Source organism: Dendropsophus ebraccatus, chromosome 2, assembly GCF_027789765.1.
Source record: "Dendropsophus ebraccatus isolate aDenEbr1 chromosome 2, aDenEbr1.pat, whole genome shotgun sequence".
Taxonomy (NCBI): domain Eukaryota; kingdom Metazoa; phylum Chordata; class Amphibia; order Anura; family Hylidae; genus Dendropsophus; species Dendropsophus ebraccatus.
This window is the reverse complement of record NC_091455.1, coordinates 215,263,562-215,285,737: the sequence shown is the minus strand read 5'-3', so window position 1 is coordinate 215,285,737 and position 22,176 is coordinate 215,263,562. Positions and strand designations below refer to the sequence as shown.

At 43.5% G+C, this 22,176-nt stretch overlaps 1 protein-coding gene across 2 annotated transcripts in view; it reads right to left on the bottom strand.

The window, feature by feature from the left end:
• MINDY3 (MINDY lysine 48 deubiquitinase 3) overlaps positions 1-22,176 on the bottom strand; it is a 77,796-nt gene that overhangs the window by 37,412 nt on the left and 18,208 nt on the right. For both annotated transcript variants that reach the window (XM_069959478.1, XM_069959479.1), the window contains 3 exons: positions 21,905-21,984; positions 19,746-19,816; positions 15,247-15,327 (listed from right to left, as the gene is read on the bottom strand). In XM_069959478.1, coding sequence (XP_069815579.1) covers positions 15,247-15,327; positions 19,746-19,816; positions 21,905-21,984 — 232 coding nt within the window. The remainder of the gene's footprint in view (positions 1-15,246; positions 15,328-19,745; positions 19,817-21,904; positions 21,985-22,176) is intronic.

Sequence of the window (22,176 nt, the reverse complement as noted above, 5' to 3'; positions counted from 1 at the left end):
CCCAGCAATGCACCTAGGATTTCACTGCATTGAGTGCTTTAACCAGCAAACGGCAGTTTTACCTTTGACTGGTCTCCCTGAGATCAGTGACCTGTTTCTCTTATGGGTGATGAATGAAGCACATGTAGGGGATGTGGACTTTGCACACTGACCGAGTGTGGATCCGTGCTCTGGAAAAAAAAGGCAAGGGTGATCCGGCTATCTTTACTTCACCTCCACATGAGTACACTACATCTCTGTCTTGAGCTGCGACTCTAGCTTCTCTTTAGACCATCGGAATCGTGCAGGATCACTTTTGTATAACCCTCAGTTGGGGTGCACTTTTCAGTTCCATTGAAGTGAATGGAGCTGAATTGTATGCAATTAAAAAAAAAAGTAAAAAATGTATTGGCACTCACCGCTTTTGCTGCTTCACTCTTTATTTAAAAGCTGGTTAAAATGTTACAGGCATTCACTGCACTCAACGTTGCTGCAAAGTGTGCTTGCAAACCCGAGTCCTGTGAATGCCTGCAGCATTTTAACCAGCTTTAAATAATGACTGAAGTTTTAGCAGCATAAGTGGTGAGTGCCAATACATTTTTCTTTTTTCGTTCCATTGTGGAGACTGTGGTATATTATGGAGCACCCCGCAGCTGCATAAGGTCATAAGGTGATCTAAGTCTTTATAACCTCAACAGTCTAGTAGTGCCGGACTTTACCCTTACACGTGTAGAATATATATATATATATACACTGGAACAACTGTAGTAACGAATCCCCCCCCCCCTTAGGACAGGGGTGGCGCTGTTTTTTCTGAGAAAATAGCTGTGTTTTTTTCTAATCATGTCTAATCCCTTTAAGAGGATTGCTATGCTGAAATTTCATTCTGACAGCTTTATTCGGGGCCACCCCTGACACCATCGTACACTGGAGCACACAATCTCCTCTATGATTTACTAAAGAAAGTAAAAAGCTAAATATTTTCTGATAACTATTACAAGACGTCTGTGACTTCGTCCAAAACCGCTTTTATTTATTGAAAAAATAGTGCTGGATAATAAACTACTTACATATATGTGACGGTCTCGGTACAGGCAGGGCAGCTTTATTGCAGGTTGTTTTTATGCCTCTGTGGTTTGTGGTTATGTGTTGCTTTTATTGCATTTCGTTGTATTAATAAATATCAGTCTGCGCCGTCACCACAGAAAGAAATGAGAATTTATGTTGTAGAATGAAGAGGATTAGAGGTAAGAACAACTAAATAGGAATCACAGAGCGCAATATGCCGACATTAACTCCATGGTGGCTCTCACCGGAAGATTAGATTTCAAGGAAAAGTCGTCTTAAAGGGATTTTCAACACCTAAAGTGCTACTGAAACAGTAAATCTAGTTACCTTAGAAATTCTTTCCTGCAGCTGCAGAAGTGCTGAAGTGGGATTGTAGAAACCAAAAAAAGCACTTACCTATTACCGTCACCAAATCACGCACAAGCACTTCAGGCAAGTCATACTCCAAGAAAGGGTTAACCAGAAATAAAGTGGTGGTAACCATACTTAGGAGTTTTATTAAGCGACCCTGGAAAGGAATTCTGATCATCGTCTAGACCGAAAACAGTCTTGGATTAGTCACGCCGGCAGAATCGGGGGGAATCTGAATGTATAAGCATGAAGCCCGATATCAGGTGGTCAGCGCAGGTACGGAATGTATCTGACTATGGTTAAGAGAATTACGATTTTACGGGTTTATGAAAAGCTTCTGTATTGAATAACATCCCTTTAATTCACCAGTAATCAGATTTTACAGGTACCAGATTATTAAATGTTCTGGATGATCGTACTGTGAAGGAAAAGCGTGTAACATGTATGGAAGACTGCCTGAACCCCTACAACGTCTCGAAGATGAAAGAGGAGAAATATTCTTATTATTCACCTAATCCAGTCCAGTCTTGGCTCCAGCTGATGGCCTCTTCTTCTCCTGTGGCCCCCATCCTTTTCGACATGGTATCATGCCACCGTCAAACGGACTCCCAAGGCAACTTGGGTTCAAAGATGATGATAGACCTTGAGGCGTATTTCATGGGGAATCGTCGTTCCATGCTTTGACAAGTGTTTGGTGTTCATTACGTTCCTACTACTGACCATGATCCTGGACCCCCAAACACACTAAATCATTAGACAGGGAGTAGATTAAGGTTTGATTTTCAAGATGACGGCCAGGTGGATTCCACATAGGGAAAAGGATCACTGCTCGTTGTGGCCAAGGTAGACGCTCCACGTAAGTAATGTTTTCTTGACATAAAGATAATTTATGTGAACCCTAAAATTTTGATTGCCCTAAACCTAAATCTGTTCCTGGTCACGCTCATGCCTTGGTGTTCAAACTGTCCACCTGGTATTTGGGGTTCTACTTCTGGTCTTGACCCTCACTAACATTCAAGACAGCTCTCCTAGTGATGATGACTCGACCACATTCTTCACTGGTCCACCATTTGGATTGCACCACTAATACGTGACTTCTCTGGGAATAGCGATCAGGGAATCTTCCGGCAGCAAAGTCCACGCTCCCTTGCAGGGATTAGGGGTTGAAAGCCACAGATGTTACAACTAGTGCCAAACTGCAGCTTAGAGAATTCCATTCATTCATTCATTCATTCATTCATTCAACCAGGCGCTTTTCCTCCCTCTCTCACCATACATAAGCATCAGTCCAGGAGAGTAAAAGACTGTTCTTAATGGGGAGAAAAGAGTAGCAGCTGCCTGATATCTCTGGTGATGGCCTAACTCCATGAAAATGTAAGAATTGCGACCTGAAATTCGTATGACCCTTTTCTTTGCTGATCACATGTGATGGAGGAGAGCCACCACAATGTTATATACAAATAATAGTCAGCTAGTACTGGTCACCTAGAAAGGTTCGAACAGTGAATAGGAATCTTTATGGGGCTACTTCTGTAGCAATGGCTGCACTTGTCCATTACAGTTCCCGAAAGACCTTCATATTACTCAGTAAATTCCCCTCGTCCCAAACCGGTTGACTCACAGTGACACAAAGAACATGTATTTTACCAAAAATGATTCAGTATGAAACATCAAATTGTACTACTCAAACTTAAGGCATCTCCCAGGATATTATTCCAACAAATACCGGGACCAAAAAAGAATTCTGTAAAAGTATCAGGATGTCTAAGATAAATTTTCTACCCTAGAAGGAGACTGGGATTTATCTTTGTGATGGAGCGTGAGCTGCTCGGCTATTTAGGGACCATTTCCATAGCTAATGTTTCCTATTAACATTCCTGCCATTCAATCAGTGTCACTCCAACTACCGAGCCGCTACCATCCAGTCAGGGAAACGGGGAACATCAAAGGAGGTATCCGAGATGGTGTGACTGATGACGTTAGCGAATACTAAATTTATGGATCCCAGGGCTGTATACAGAGAAACCGATTTGCCGTGACCACCCAAAATTGCATCGAAAAATAATCTTCTACAGGGACGGTCATCTCAAAGATGATGGTCGATATATATATATATATATATATATATATATATATATATATATATATATATATACACAGGCAATGCGGAAATAAGAATCATTCAGAAACGTTGGCATCAAGAGGGTCAAGACCCTTCCATACATCATTAGATTGTTGACTGATCTTGCCAAAATTGGGCACCTTAATATTAATTCCAGAACATGCAGATGACCAAAGTCCCCAACAGATGACATAATGGGAGTCTATATTCCGATACTAAGGATGGTCAATAAATTGCCATGCCGATTATATAGAAATAAAGATTCAGCGCTGGAGTCGGGGGAGGTAGGTGCATGGACTTTTCCTTTAAAAAGGGTTTAAACTGATAGCCTATCCTTAGGATAGACATCAAATGGTAGGTGGGCTTGATTTTTGGTGTGGCTGCAACCAAGTTTCCCGGACTCCCTATGGCTGCACCCAACTTTCTCTGTCACCGGTGATCAAAGGCAGAACGATGGGACACCAGTTGCTCCAGTTGATCTCATTTTAGCACTGGTCCTGGTGGTTAATAGCTTGTGCAATAAAAATGTAGTAGTCTTCATAACACAGTGATCTATGGTGGCGGGGCCCCATCATATCTCTCCTGATTTATACACTACATCAGGGTGCACGTGTATACTATGAATATATGTCATCTTCGCTTACACGGCCAGGGATATGCTTTGTTAATGCTTCCAATTTCCATGATTCAGAAGAGAAGAAAAAGTTCCCGGATTGTCGACTATGAGCGGAGCTGAGATGTCTTGGAATGCGTGAAGCTCTTTGAGGAGCGAAGGAACATAAACCATTCATAGCGGATAGAAAATTCCTCACGACGCCTTCAATAAGCAACGGACGGAATAATGAGAGATTTCCTTTGCGTGTCACACTCTACCCAGTGACCGTGACCTATCAATAACCGCACTGTCCGAAATGGTTATATCCGAGAAGCAACTGTGTGAGAGAAAAATGGCCCTATTACACGGCCCGATCTACAGGAGGAAGTGAGCGCCGATCTGTCAGAAAATATTGAAAGACAACGATCATCTAACATCGCAGGTGAGCTATTACATGAAGCGGCAGAAAAAAAGGTAAATTAACTGGTATATAAAAATCTCCAGTCTTCCAGTACTTATTAGCTGCTGTATGTCCTACAGGAAGTGGTGTATTCTCTCCACTCTGACACAGTGCTCTCTGCTGCCACCTCTGTCCGTGTCAGGAACTGTCCAGAGCAGTAGCAAATCCCCATAGAAAGCCTCTCCTTGAGACGATCACGAGGTTCCAGTTGCTGTGAACATAACCCCCTGCTGTAATCTATTAGGAAGTCTTTATTGCTCATGAAGCTTCATCACAGGGAAACTGAGCGAACACAACTCAGCGCTGAAATCAATAGCCTGTCTGTACACGACGGGTTTAGGGGCAGAAATTCCACGGTACTCAAAATCATAAAACGCTTCATTGGTATTTATTGAGGAAGGAAAAAAATAAAAAAATCTTTTGACACGTGTCACATCAAAACTAATAAATGGTGATGGGGCCACATAGTTAATCCCCCACCGGGACCTGCGTCTGCGGCATCCTCAGGGGAAAGAAGAGGACAGAGATGTCAGAAGAGCCGGGTAAGAAATGTTCTATAGGGTCGGTTACTCGCTGCTTTGGCTGATAGATATTTGGCTGATAGAACAGAATCTTTAACACAGACCCTGAAAGAAGCCGCAGGGGCAGATGTGAACGGGGCCTTAAAGGGAATGCGTCCCCTAGATTTTCTGATACTGATTAGAGTTAGACACTAAAACTTGTTCTTTTATTGTAATCTGCTTCTATTTTCTGACTAATTTTTTTTTTTATTTCGATTTTTGTACATTGTTATGGGGGCGGCCATATTGCCTGTGCTGCTGTTAACGGCATTTAGTGACATGCTTTGCAGTAAGACTCATGGACATAGATGACAATAGACAGACTCTGTCCCCTTGAGACCTGTGAAGAGGTCATTCCCCAGGCAGCTGCTATTGTCTCCTCTATCTAATGGTGTCACATGATGCTGCTATGCTGTACAGATCACTTTACTGTTGCCTCCTCTTATCACCACAGACACTACAGGAAGTCTCAGCTTAGTTTTAATCCCAGTGGTGAGAATGAGAACTGCAAGATATTAGGATTAAATAATAATATAGATAGAAAGATGGAAAATTATAAGAAATGTCACAAAAAATTCTTATAAAATCTTTTTAACATAAAAACATTATTTATACAATAAGTCATTTTCTGATGACACATTCATTTTAAGTAATTTTTACAATAAGCATTTGAGGTAGGAAAAAAAGTTTTACCCTGTTCAATACTGACCAGGACAATAACCCCCAAACAGCCGTCACCTTCTGGAGATCTGTCTGGCCTGGCTTAAAATTCCAGTCAGATCTAGAGAGGTTTTCTATGGGGATTTGCTGCTGCTCTGGACAGTTCCTGACATGGACAGAGGTGGCAGCAGAGAGCACTGTGTCAGACTGGAGAGAATACACCACTTCCTGTAGGACATACAGCAGCTGATAAGTACTGAAAGACTGGAGATTTTGTAATAGAAGTAAATTACAAATCTATACAACTTTCTGACACCGGTTGATTTTAAAGGAAAAAAGTTTTGGTGAACTGTTTGGTTCAGAACAGAGATGAGGTTTCTGAAGTTCTGCAGACACCTCAGGATTGGGAAACCCTGCACATACTTGGCCTCAAATCATAAAAATTAATTGCAGATTTATTTTCAGGCTAAAAAGCTTCAGCCGACACCACGTCCATCTCCGCTCAGCCGCACATTGTTCTGCAGAAACGCTCACCCGTCCACATCTGTATGGAGATGATTATGCAGTCAATGCGGCTCCAGCGAGATGGGGAAGAGACAGCATGTGATTCTCTGCTTAAGGGTCTGTTCACACGTAGACTCGCTGCATATTTATCGCTGTGAGTTTCTCGCACACAAATCCACAGCGATACTGGTTGCTATCGAGTCAATGTATGTGTATTCTCACTGCGTGTTTGGTGCGATTTTCACAGGCGAGTTTTGATTTTCACAGGCAAGTTCAACACCACAAAAAACGCAGCTACTTTCATGCGAGTTCTGAGCGAGTTTTACGCGGCGAGTCTGTACGTGTGAACAGACCCTAAAGGGGTACTCCGGGAAGGGGTGGTTATGGACGGCGGAGATCACTTACCTCCCCGGTTCCAGCGCCGGGTCTTGGATTGCGCCGCCCCGTACAACCGTCCGTGGCCACTTCCTGGCGCTGGAATCGGGGAGGTAAGTGATCTCCATAAGTGAGGTCCATATGGGAATCAGATTCATCTACTCCTATATATCAGGTCCATACGGGTATCACATTCATCTACTCCTATATATCAGGTCCATACGGGTATCACATTCATCTACTCCTATATATCAGGTCCATACGGGTATCACATTCATCTACTCCTATATATCAGGTCCATACGGGTATCACATTCATCTACTCCTATATATCAGGTCCATACGGGTATCACATTCATCTACTCCTATATATCAGGTCCATACGGGTATCACATTCATCTACACTCCTATATAACAGGTCCATATGGAATCACATTCATCTACTCCTATATATCAGGTCCATACGGGTATCACATTCATCTACTCCTATATAACAGGTCCATACTACGGGTATCACATTCATCTACTCCTATATAACAGGTCCATACTGCGGGTATCACATTCATCTACTCCTATATAACAGGTCCATACGGGTATCACATTCATCTACTCCTATATATCAGGTCCATATGGGAATCACATTCATCTACTCCTATATAACAGGTCCATACTGCGGGTATCACATTCATCTACTCCTATATAACAGGTCCATACTGCGGGTATCACATTCATCTACTCCTATATAACAGGTCCATACGGGTATCACATTCATCTACTCCTATATAACAGGTCCATACTACGGGTATCACATTCATCTACTCCTATATATCAGGTCCATACGGGTATCACATTCATCTACTTCTATATAACAGGTCCATACGGGTATCACATTCATCTACTCCTATATAACAGGTCCATACTACGGGTATCACATTCATCTACTCCTATATAACAGGTCCATACTACGGGTATCACATTCATCTACTCCTATATAACAGGTCCATACGGGTATCACATTCATCTACTTCTATATAACAGGTCCATACTACGGGTATCACATTCATCGACTCCCCTATAGAAAGGCTTTTATAACCCGTCTACTTGTCACATCTGATCCCAATACGATGCAAACTACTCCGACTGTGATCAGCTGTGACACTGAGGGGGCAGAACACGGATCTGTACTGTGTGGCACACTGACCTCCAAGGTGTTCTTCTAAGTAACTACTGCAGAGCCCTAACAGTGCGATATAAGGCTAAGTTGTCAGAGCAGAGGAACAACTGTTACGCTGTGACCTCACCAGCAGAATAGTGAGTGCAGCTCTGGAGTATAATACAGGACATAACTCAGGATCAGTAATGTATGTACACAGTGACCCCACCAGCAGAATAGTGAGTGCAGCTCTGGAGTATAATACAGGATGTAACTCAGGATCAGTAATGTATGTACACAGTGACCCCAGCAGCAGAATAGTGAGTGCAGCTCTGGAGTATAATACAGGACGTAACTCAGGATCAGTAATGTATGTACACAGTGACCCCAGCAGCAGCAGAATAGTGAGTGCAGCTCTGGAGTATAATACAGGACGTAACTCAGGATCAGTACAGGATTAGTAATGTAATGTATGTACACAGTGACCCCAGCAGCAGCAGAATAGTGAGTGCAGCTCTGGAGTATAATACAGGACGTAACTCAGGATCAGTAAAGGATTAGTAATGTAATGTATGTACACAGTGACCCCAGCAGCAGAATAGTGAGTGCAGCTCTGGAGTTTAATAGAGGAGATATATCATATAAGCCTAATATAGGAATACCAGGATTCCTGAGAATGCTGCCCGGCTGCAGCAGTGTTACAGTGACCCCATCAGCAGGATGACCCCAGTAATACAGTGCTGACACGTTACATACAGTATGTGCTGTTTTACAAGGATTCCAGGAATATAAGTGTCATTTCCTCCATTCCTTCTGCTCCCCCGTCACACCGGCACGGATCCCATCGATCACGACAAGCAGACGTGACTACAGATGAGCTCCCAGTCCCATCGGCCATGCTTCTCTCATTACAGCAGCCGGTGGAGGGGACCATCGATGGACGGCTTCCTGAACCACTGCGGGCACGTTCCATAGCGCTGCGAGGCGGCAGGACATGTAAGACCCCCGCCCGCAGCTGCAGTGAGGTCATAGCTAAGCTCCCTGTCATTACCCAATATGAGGGTGCTGAGCCGCCAAATGAAGAGTACCAGTCTATGTATAACAAGGGGAACGCAAACCAGATGGCAGAGAGAGGGATCGCTTACTCTGGAAAGGAAATCATTTGCTTGGTGTCCCTGGGGGCAATTACATCTCCATGGTCTGCAGCAACCAAGCATGAACATTCACGGTGACCAGGATCCCGCTCACATCACCAGGAGGTTAGGAACCAGACCATCGGCGGAAGCCTATCCCCCCCAACCTTTACATCAGGGATGGGGAACCTGCAGCCGTCCAGGCATGATAGGAGTTGTAGTTCTGTAAGAGCTGAAGGTCCCCCATCCCTTCTGTACATAGCTGCATCCCACTGACTGTGTGCGGAGCTCTTCCAAACCAGACTGATGATTTTTCTGGCATCTTAACCATTGTTATGACATCGGTGCCGTGTTATACGCCAGAAACGGTCGGACGTACCTGGCAGATGAGTCGACTCTTGTTAGTGTCATCCCGAGGATTAAGTGAAGGAAGCATCGTACTTGGGGAGGAAATCAGTATATGTATTCATGTATAATGCAGCGTCTGTGTATACTCCACCATGTACTGCACTAAACACGAATGCTGCTGTATGTCCTGCAGGAAGTGGTGTATTCTCTCCAGTCTGACAAAGTGCTCTCTGCTGCCACCTCTGTCCATGTCAGGAACTGTCCAGAGAAGCAGCAAATCCCCATAGAAAACCTCTCCTGCTCTGGACAGTTCCTGACATGGACAGAGGTGGCAGCAGAGAGCACTGTGTCAGACTGGAGAGAATATGCCACTTCCTGCAGGATATGCAGCAGCTGATAAGTACTGGAAGACTGGAGATTTTTTTTTTTTTTGTCTAGAAGTACATTACAAATCTAAATAACTTTCTAACACGGGTTGATTTGAAAGAATTTTTTCCCCCCGCCGGAGTGCCGCTTTAAGCTTCTGAGCAAATATGTTAATTCTGGAGCAATAAGTCCTATCCGGGGCCCAGGCTGCATATACCTTCCCACCCTCCCGTGTGATACGTGATAATGCATTGTAGTGGTTATCATGTGATATAATCCTATAGCCTATAATACTACAGAGCTGTATACCTCGTGATATCCTGTATATCTATAAATATTTTATATCGCTCTCATGCTGTACACATGACCACTGACAGGGAGAACTCCGGCACCACCTCACACTTACACTCTCTATACATGACGGACGCCGGTGGACGCATCTTCTCATAACTACCTTGCACTCGTGTTTATGTAAAATTATTTTTTCTATTATTATAAAAAAAAAAATTCCCTCCACTTTTGTGCAGTCTGCAGTTTTTTACAGTATTCTTATATACACTATAATATCCATCACATACAACGCATGGTACTGCAGGGGTATTCTTATATACACTAATATCCATTATATATATAACGCATGGTACTGCAGCGGTATTCTTATATACACTATAATATCCATCACATACAACGCATGGTACTGCAGCGGTATTCTTATATACACTATAATATCCATCACGTATAACGCATGGTACTGCAGCGGTATTCTTATATACACTATAATATCCATCACATACAACGCATGGTACTGCAGCGGTATTCTTATAAACACTATAATATCCATCACGTATAACGCATGGTACTGCAGCGGTATTCTTATATACACTATAATATCCATCACGTATAACGCATGGTACTGCAGCGGTATTCTTATATACACTATAATATCCATCACATACAACGCATGGTACTGCAGCGGTATTCTTATATACACTAATATCCATTATATATATAACGCATGGTACTGCAGCAGTATTCTTATATACACTATAATATCCATCACATACAACGCATGGTACTGCAGCGGTATTCTTATATACACTATAATATCCATCACATACAACGCATGGTACTGCAGCAGTATTCTTATATACACTATAATATCCATCACGTATAACGCATGGTACTGCAACGGTATTCTTATATACACTATAATATCCATCACGTACAACGCATGGTACTGCAGCGGTATTCTTATATACACTATAATATCCATTATATACAACGCATGGTACTGCAGCGATATTCTTATATACACTATAATATCCATTATATATAACGCATGATACTGCAGCAGTATTCTTATATACACTATAATATCCATTATATACAACGCATGGTACTGCAGCGGTATTCTTATATACACTATAATATCCATCACGTATAACGCATGGTACTGCAGCGGTATTCTTATATACACTATAATATCCATTCTATATAACGCATGGTACTGCAGCGGTATTCTTATATAGACTATAATATCCATTCTATATAACGCATGGTACTGCAGCGGTATTCTTATATAGACTATAATATCCATTCTATATAACGCATGGTACTGCAGCGGTATTCTTATATACACTAATATCCATCACATACAACGCATGGTACTGCAGCGGTATTCTTATATACACTATAATATCCATCACGTACAACGCATGGTACTGCAGCAGTATTCTTATATACACTATAATATCCATTATATACAACGCATGGTACTGCAGCGGTATTCTTATATACACTATAATATCCATTATATATAACGCATGGTACTGCAGCGGTATTCTTATATAGACTATAATATCCATTCTATATAACGCATGGTACTGCAGCGGTATTCTTATATACACTAATATCCATCACATACAACGCATGGTACTGCAGCGGTATTCTTATATAGACTATAATATCCATTCTATATAACGCATGGTACTGCAGCGGTATTCTTATATACACTATAATATCCATCACGTACAACGCATGGTACTGCAGCAGTATTCTTATATACACTATAATATCCATCACGTACAACGCATGGTACTGCAGCAGTATTCTTATATACACTATAATATCCATCACGTACAACGCATGGTACTGCAGCGGTATTCTTATATACACTATGATATCCATTCTATATAACGCATGGTACTGCAGCGGTATTCTTATATAGACTATAATATCCATCACATACAACGCATGGTACTGCAGGGGTATTCTTATATAGACTATAATATCCATCACATACAACGCAAGGCCCCTAGAAAAAGGGTTCCTAGGGCTCTTAGAGGGGTTATTCAAAATTTGAAAAATAAAAATAAAAATACAGCTACTCTGCAAAAACAGCGCTCCCCCCTCCTGTCCTCAGGTTGTGTGTGGTATTACATTGTAGTGAATGGAGCTAAATTGTAACTGAGCTGGGACAGGAGGGGCGCTATGCCTGGAAGAAAGCAGCCATGTTTCCTAAGCCAGGACAACCCCTTTAACCCAGAATTCTGTGCGGTGCTTTATCTTCCTCCACTTCCCACTAATCCTGGAGGAAAGTGCAGATATAGATCGGATGAATCACTTACAATCTTCATCAATCTGCAGAATTATTTGAAGATTAGGAGGAAAAAAAAACCTGGAGGAAATGAAATTAGATCAATGAGAAGCCGTAAGAAGTCGGGAATTTCCTTTTCTTTCACAATCTAAATTCCTGGAAGAACATGATTTTTTTTCTTGCCCCCAGTGGAGGCGACTGTCAGTCAAGTGCGTGGATAACCTCAGAAACCCAGTCAGTATACAGTCAATATATATATATAATATCCCCGGGAGTAGCCCATAGTATACACTGAGTATATATCACCCCAGGAGCTGACAGACACAGAGGACCCAATCTGTTTAGTATATAGTGAGTATATATCATCCTGGGATCTTTGAGATAGATATATATATATATATATATATATATATATATATATATATATATATATATATATATATATATATATATATATAATGTGTGTGTGTTCCCCCTACATTTATTATTTGCATTGTGTGTGTTTTATAGGGATCGGGTCTCGACATTTGGGTGGGTACTAAGTTGTTTCTGACAACCGGGACCCGCCGTGGACGGCACAGGCACAGTTTCTGCGCTCGTTTCATCAGAGGACGTACCTGTATGTCCATGAGTGTGAGCACACCACAAAACATGGACGTACAGTTACATGGTTGGTCCTGAAGGGGTTAAGGTTCGAATATCCATGTGATATGATTTCTACATACAAAGATGTAGAGAAGGGGAGTCTATGTTCTAACATTGTAGACTATAAGAAGCTGAAGGTTTCCATAGAAAGAAGCCATAAATCTCCGGGGGACGGGGGCGGCCCGGCAGATATTCCTACACTTCACATACACAGCCCAGACCTCTCATCTTTGCATCAACAGATCCTCCCAGGCCCCCGACAGGAGCGGGAATCCATTCATCTTCAGTGTGGACTGAGGTCACATCTGTATTGCGTCTTATTATAGTTCCCAGCTCACAAGTAAAACACATAGAAAGGATTACAGGGGTCACGATAAGCAAACTCCCACCGGGGTCACCAGGGGAAGAGTCACCTATCACTTAGAGCCATCAGTGTGTGAGGACTCCGCCAGCAGAGGAAAAACTCCTGTGAGAGTGTATAGTGCCATAAATCACCCGGCAGACATGAGAGGGGGCACCGATCGCATGGGGAGACCCCCCAACCAACATACTTCAGGGAGACCCCCCAACCAACATACTTCAGGGAGACCCCCCAACCAACATACTTCAGGGAGACCACCCTACCAACATGCAATGGGGAGACCCCACACACCCACACAATGTGGAGGTTATCCCCCAAACGCACATACACACAATGGGGAGACCCCCCCCCACACACACACACTATAAGGGGGACCCCCCACACACACACACACTATGGGGAGACCCCCCCCCCCCCCACACTCACACATATACACACTTTGGGGAGACACCCCCCCAGACACACAAATATACACACACTATGTGGAGACATCCCCCCTCCTAGAGACACACACTCATACACCCTATGGGGAGACCCCAACACATTACGGTAAGACACCTCCGCCACCACACTACAACATGAGGATTTTTCCACATTTGTCTAGAAGTTTCTGCCCCTGACTGTATGTGAGGTGCGGAGGCCGAGTCTCTGGATACAGGGGGGATAATCTCCACACGTAACATTCCTGATGGATCTTACAGCCGGAGAGACACTAACACTGTATCCTCATCCAGCATCAGGGTCTGTGAGTAACTCACCTTATATTCTCTACTAATGGCTGGCCTTTAAAGGGTTAAAGTTAATCAGTGTTATTATAATCTAATAGAAGGTCCTCCTATGAATCCGCTGTAAGTCAGCGCTATTGTGCCCCCACAGGAAGTGAATGGAGAGGGAAGCAGACAGCACCATACACTGTGTACCGCATTCAGTTTAAAGGGGCACTCTGGAGAATTTGTTTTTCTTTTAAATCAACTGATGTCAGAAAGTTATACAGATCTGTAATTTACTTCATCTCCAGTCATCCAGTACTTATCAGCTGCTGTATGTCCTGCAGGAAGTGGTGTATTCTCTCCAGTCTGACACAGTGCTCTCTGCTGCCACCTCTGTCCATGTCAGGAACTGTCCAGAGCAGGAGAGGTTTTCTATGGGGATTTGCTGCTGCTCTGGACAGTTCCTGACATGGACAGAGGTGGCAGCAGAGAGCACTGTGTCAGACTGGAGACAATACACCACTTCCTGCAGGACATACAGCAGCTGATGAGTACTGAAAGACTGGAGAGAATACACCACTTCCTGCAAGACATACAGCAGCTGATAAGTACTGTAAAACCTGGGATTTTTCAATAGAAGTAAATTACAAATGTATATAACTTTCTGACACCAGCTGATTTGAAAACACTTTTCTCTAGAGTTTCCCTTTAATGCCAACTTGACTGCAGTACCCCAGCATGGCCACTACACACTGTAAGGCGCTATCTGCATTTGGCTTTATTCTCTGTATGCTTCTCTTGGTTTATTACAATTCAGCTCAATCTACTTCAATGGAAAGGAGCTGCAATCCCCCAGACTGAGCCTGAGGACAAGAGTGGAGCCGTATCAGCTGAAGGGAAAGGTTGTGTGCGGTATTACAGCTCAGCTCCAGAGGACAGGGCGGGCATCATTTAGCAACAAGGTAGCCGTGCTTTCTGTAATCCTGGATAACCCCTTTAAACGATCCTAAATGTGTATGGTTCCTAAGAATTCAAAGCAAACAAAAAAAATAAAAAATATTTAAGATGCCACTGCTAATAGAGATGGTCAGGATGCCCCTTTAGGAAAGTGTCCAGCCTGTAGTGTATATGCCTAGTGGCCGCCTGTACGTGTATATTGAGTAATATATTTTTTATACACTGAATATCACTCATTATGGCAATCGTATGTGAGAACACCATGTGATTGGAGGAGGACATGAGAGTGACGTCAGCCACTTACCTTGGTGAAGAACACTGTGAGATGCGTCTCGCTGCCGATCACCCAGATCGGATACTTGGGGGATTTCAAAAAGTTGCCGACCTGAAAAAAAATTAAAAAAAACTGTAAAAAGAATTAATCATCAAAGGTCACATGTTCAGGTGTGGAAGTGGGATCAGCAAGAAGGACGTCATATACTCTGACTGGGGAGGAGCCATTTATAGTATTAGCAAAGCGTCCTGCTGGGCTTGGACTAAGTTATTCTGAGGTAAAGTTGCTGATGACCTCACTGTGATTATCCCTCCCAGCATTACGAAGAAGCTACAATGTTACAGATACAGCCAGCCAGGGATTTGTTTACATCAGCTGTCTCAAAAGAGAGGGGGGGGAGAGCAGGGGGAGACAGAGAGAAAAGCTCACACACAGATTTTTGTGTCTTCAGCAGAAAGAAGAAAATTCTGCTCACACATAACCTTTGATATGTTGCTGCCCATGGTGAGAATAACAATTCCTTCCATACTTGTTATTATCTATTCAGTCTCCTTCCCCCAGGTCTCAGCTGCTGCTTTCAGCTAAAGACACAAAAATCTGTGTGTCAGCTTTTTCTCTGTCTCCCCCTCCTCCCTTCTGAGATGGCTTATGTAAATAAGTCCCTGGCAGGCTGTATCTGCAACATTGTAGCTTCTTTGTAATGCTGGGAGGGTTAATCACAGTGAGATCATCAGCAACTTGACCTCAGATTATCCCTCCCAGCATTACAAAGAAGCTACAATGTTGCACATACAGCCTGCCAGGGACTTGTTTACATCTGTCTCAGAAGGGAGGGGGGAGAAGGGGGAGACAGAGAGAAAAGCTCACACACAGATTTTTGTGTCTGCAGCAGAAAGAACTGGGGGAAGGAGACGGAATATATAATAACAAGTATGGAAGGAATTGTTAGTCTCACTATGGGCAGCAACATATCAGAAGTTATGTTTGAGCAGAATACCCCTTTAAATGCTTAAATAATATAAAATGAATTCATTGGAAAAACTATTTATTAATTAGTTATTTTTTAAATGAATGTTAATGATCACACCCTGAACTCTGACACGACACCTGAAATATCAGCCACACAACTACTGATCCCAGAAATGAGCCGAGATTTATCCGGAATCTTCTCCTATAAGACTCTATAATAATCTGCTCGGCTCCTGGGCCGCATCATCACTTTCTCTCTCCCCTCGATGGGATGAGTGTAATTCTCCGTTCCCCCTATGGAGGCGCTGCAGGAACACTGAACACCTGCAGAGTGTAATACTCTGTTCCCCCTGTGGAGGCGCTGCAGGAACACTGAACACCTGCAGAGTGTGATACTCCGTTCCCCCTGTGGAGGCGCTGCAGGAACACTGAACACCTGCAGAGTGTAATACTCCGTTCCCCCTGTGGAGGCGCTGCAGGAACACTGAACACCTGCAGAGTGTGATACTCCGTTCCCCCTGTGGAGGCGCTGCAGGAACACTGAACACCTGCAGAGTGTAATACTCCAATCCCCCTGTGGAGGCGCTGCAGGAACACTGAACACCTGCAGAGTGTAATACTCCGTTCCCCCTGTGGAGGCGCTGCAGGAACACTGAACACCTGCAGAGTGTAATTCTCCGTTCCTCCTGTGGAGGCGCTGCAGGAACACTGAACACCTGCAGAGTGTAATTCTCCGTTCCTCCTGTGGAGGCGCTGCAGGAACACTGAACACCTGCAGAGTGTAATACTCTGTTCCCCCTGTGGAGGCGCTGCAGGAACACTGAACAGCTGCAGAGTTGCCCACAGATTACAGTAGACGTTAGAGGACATCTTATTAAATGTGGAGAGCCCCTTTAAGAACAGTTGCCCTCTGCTTTTGTGATCATGTAGGCCTCCCATGTCCTCAGTGTGACGCAGCGTTAACCTTGTGACTGTTCCGTCTCCTCTGAAATCACTAACATCCCCGTCCGATGCTTCCTCTACACGCACCAACATCACATGACTATTTTTACTACTCTGTAAACTTCAGACCATCAAAGCCATAAAGGCGTAAACAGGCGTATAAAGCGGGGAGGGGGGGGGGAGGGGAGGGGGGCGACCTGTTCCTGAGACCCTGGAAGGTGCTGAAGTCTCCGGCACTTTTACACAAGGAAATTCCTCTTCATTTATAGCTGAGAACCTGTCCGTCACCTCGTCCGTGAGAAGCCTGATGGTCACACACATGTGCTACACACGGCACTACATGGCGGGGGAACAGTGTATAACTGCTGGGCATAGTGACCAATCACAGCGCAGCGCTCATCCTACACACTTTGCTTTGTGAATAAAAAAATTAAAAATTAATACATTAACCGCACGAGGAAACGGCTACAAGTACAAGGAAATTAAGATGCATCATGTATGTTAGGCAACAGGCTAAAGGGGAACTCCTGTAAAAATGGTGTCAGAAAGTGAGAGATTTGTAATTTACTTCTATTTAAACATCTCTAGTCGTCAGCTGCTGTATGTCCTGCAGGAAGTGGTGTATTCTCTCCAGTCTGACACAGTGCTCTCTGCTGCCACCTCTGTCCAGAGCAGCAGCAAATCCCCATAGAAAACCTCTCCTGCTCTGTACAGTTCCTGACATGGACAGAAGTGGCAGCAGAGAGCCCTGTGTCAGACTGGAGAGAATACACCACTTCCTGCAGGACATACAGCAACTGATAAGTACTGGAGATTTTTACATAGAACTAATTTACAAATCTATATAACTTTCTCACACCAGATGATCTGAAAGAAATGAAAAAAAACCTTTAAGAATCATGTATGTTAGGATTTAGGTAAAAGGCTTAAAGGGGCGCTGTCACTTTAAAACCTTTTAACATGTTGTAGAGACTTCTATGGGAGTGTCAGCGCTGAACTGAGCTCAAGTGACATTTTGGACGTGATACAGACTGTTTTAGATTAGAAAATAAATGCATTTACCATGTACCTTTAAAGGACAACTCCGGCCAAAACATATTTTTTAATATGTTATTACTTATGGAAAGTTAGACAAATTCCTAATGTACATTAATTATGGGAAATGCTCATATACTGCTGTTTCCCTTAATTTAGTACATCATGGAGACTTCAAATTCTCTCAAAAACCGTGACGTCACAAATCAGTTGTAATTCCTATGGAGGGTCCAGCAGGAGGCGCACTATATATAAAAGTCCATCAGTACCATTGACTTCTGTATATAGTGCGCCCCTTGTTGGACATTCTATGGATGTCTATGTATGAACACATATACACCAAACTACTCCTCCCAGCATCTGCTCATAGTATGAGCAGATGATGGGGGAGTAGTACCAGGGCTATCCCCATCACATGCACATCCCTGCCGCCGCTGACATTGTCACCGCTGATGCACTCACATGCCCTGCTGGGGACTGACTGCAGAGCTCACCACCGCCCCAGCCTCCTGCCGACTCATTCCCTGATGTCTCCCCTGGCAGCTACATAGACATCCATTGAATCCATAGTGTGTCCAGCAGGGGGCGCACTATATACAGGAGTCAATGGTACTCATTGACTTCTATATATAGTGCTCCCCCTGCTGGACACTCCATAGGAATTACAATTGATTTGTGACAGTTTTTGAGAGAATTTGAAGTCTCCATGATGTACTAAATAAAGGGAAACAGCAGTATATGAGCATTTCCCATAATGTATGTACATTAGGAGTTTGTCTAACTTTCCATAAGTAATAACATATTAAAAATACTTTTGGCCAAACTTCTCCTTTAGGGTACAAACACACACACCGTATATGCAGCAGATTTGATGTGGTGTTCAGTTATTTAGATCGTATCTGCTGCGTGTCGCAGCAGAAAATACGCTGCGATATGGTGTGTGTGTTTGTACCCTTAAAGGGAATATTCGTGATAAAAAGAAAAGCCGCTAGTTTCATTCAAAACAGCGCCCTCCCTGTCCTCAGGTTGTCTGCGGTATTACAATTAACCCCCATTTACTTCAATGGAACTGAGCTGCAGTACTGCATCCAACTTAACAACAGAAGTGGCGCTGTTTCTGGAAGAAAGTAATTTCCCCCCAACCCCCCCCATCCCTAATCCAGAGGTATAAGTAACCCCCATCACAGTCTAAGAGCCCCCTATAATCCCCCGTGTGGTTCTATATAATAGATGATTCCGCTCGCTGCTACTGATATTCTCATTTAGTAGCAGAACGGAGGAGAATGTGATGGCTAAACCACAAACCTCACATCTGGCCGATCACCTGACAGGCGCTGAACGGACGGCTGCAGCACAGAACAGCCGGGCTTTTATCAATGGAACATAGTGTATGCGGCAAATAAAACCTGAGAAGCGGACAGGAACAAGGTATCCATCACACGGGGCGGACAGGGAGCGCTGCTCTGCTATGCTACAAACACACAAAGCCTCCCGGGAACGCTGCTGAACCATAACATGGAAGATTACCGGAGACTTTCATGAGGTGTCTAAGGGGAGGAGTCACGGATGGGGGCGGGGCTTACCTTGCAGTATCGCAGGGACTCCATTAATGTCAGAAAGCCAACGTGAGCCTGACTGTGTATACCCAGCAACTCTGCGGGAGAGAAGAAAGGTGGACGATTATATGGAAACCGGACACAAGCATGACAGGGATCTGACCGTTCTACTAAATGAACTCCCCACTAAAGGAGGACTCCGGGGAAATCATCTGGTGTCAGAAAGTTATACAGATTTGTAATGTACTTCTATATAAAAATCTCCAGTCTTTGTGTACTTATCAGCTGCTGTATGTCCTCCAGGAAGTGGTGTATTCTTTCCAGTCTGACACAGTGCTCTCTGCTGCCACCCCTGTCCATGTCAGGAACTGTCCAGAGCAGCAGCAAATCCCCATAGAAAACCTCTCCTGCTCTGGACAGTTCCTGACATGGACAGAGGTGGCAGCAGAGAGCACTGTGTCAGACTGGAGAGAATACACCAATTCCTGGAGGACATACAGCAGCTGATAAGTACAGAAAGACTGGAGATTTTTATATAGAAGTACATTACAAAATTTTTTTTTTTTTTGTGAAAAACCTCTCACAGCGAATAGAATCTCCCTGTGGAATGAGCAGAGGTCTCAAAGCGCGCTCAGTAATGTTTCCGTTCATCTCAATGGGACAGCTCCTGCCTATTGTTGTCCCTGTGTCTTGCTGTAAAGCAGATTACTAAATGCTGTGAAAAACAGCTGCGGCAAGATGGCCGCCCCCCATAAAAAAAGAATGAACAAAATATGCAATAAAAAAAATTCCAGCAGAAAATAGAAACCTTTTTTAAAAAACACAAACGGCATCAGCTCCAGTATGAGCTATGGGGCTATCAGGGGTGATGTATGTGCAGAGGAGTGCGGGGGCGGAAGGAGCTGGAGCACAGACAACTATTCCTATATGGAAACCTCTGTGTAACAGAACAACCTCTAATCCATTAAAAAAAAAAAAAAAAAATCGTAACATGGATTAAAACTCATCCATTTTTACATGGTTGAACACATTTTTGTGTGCGCTAAATAAACCCGGATGCGTCTTGATCAGTTTTTGATCCTTTTTTTTTTTTTTTTTAATGGAAGTTAATAATCAAGACGAACGCACATAAATGCAGCAGTTTTTTTTCATCCTTTTTTTTGCATAAAAAAAACAGATTGCAATAACGCAGTGTGAACCCGGCCTTACTGCAAAGGCTCCAAAAACAAAAAGTTTATTTTTTAAAGACAAAGAATAAAAGCATGTGCGCTCCATATCTGCTGTATTCAGCAGACTCTACTCTGTCAGGACTCTACCCGGCTTGTATCGTGCCTGAGTGAAAGAAAATGTATAATAACAGTGGACGATGTGGTGAAGTGTAGGACAATAGTCTCGTCTTCATAGAGGTCAGCCAGCAATGGGTTCTGCAGGTGACCATCTGGATGGGGCTTTACTGCCACCTGGTGGCCGCCTGCAGCACTGCACAGGAGCTCAGGGTCTTACACAACCAATGCAATATTCACAGGATAACTAGCGTCCTGACATATCAGAGATACATCACATCAGTCCCCGGACCCTCGAGTTATAACTTCAGATGATGCCTCATCAGTTATTAGTGGGGGGGAAAAAAAATGGAGTCCTAAAAAGTTGCCAATAGGTGGTGCTGTAATAGTGATGATATTTCACATCAAAAATCTCTTTAAAATCAACTGGTGTCAGAAAGTTATATAGATTTGTGATTAACTTCTATTACAAAATCTCCAGTCTTCCAGTACTTATCAGCTGCTGTATGTCCTGCAGGAAGTGGTGTATTCTCTCCAGTGTGACACAGTGCTCTCTGCTGCCACCTCTGTCCATGTCAGGAACTGTCCAGATCAGCAGCAAATCCCCATAGAAAACCTCTCCTGCTCTGGACAGTTCCTGACATGGACAGAGGTGGCAGCAGAGAGCACTGTGTAAGACTGTAAAGAATACACCACTTCCTGCAGGACATACGGCAGCTGATAAGCTGAAATTTTTTTTTATTTTTTACAAAGAAGTAAATTACAAATCTTCATACCTTTCTGGCACCTGTTGATTTGATACCAATTTCTTCTACAGGAGTACCCCTTTAACACTATTCCAATGTCAGGAAGTAACCTGTGCCATATAACGGCCAAACGTTTCTCCCGGTAACCATCACTTACTCATTCCTGAGCATTCCCGGTCTCCGTCCCACACATTGGAAACCGCGTGTCCCGTCAGCAGGAGGTTGATCAAACTTTGGCTACAAGAAATACCAAAACAAGTATGGAAGAGATATAAGAGAGATGAGGAGGTACCTGAGAAGGTAAAAGGCGCAGAGTTATGAAGAGTGACCCAAGGAAGAGGCGACTTGTCTAGAGCTTATTCTATGCCTAAAGCCTGAGGGGGTCATTCACACATTCAGCAATTACAGACCGGACTCCCGACATGACGA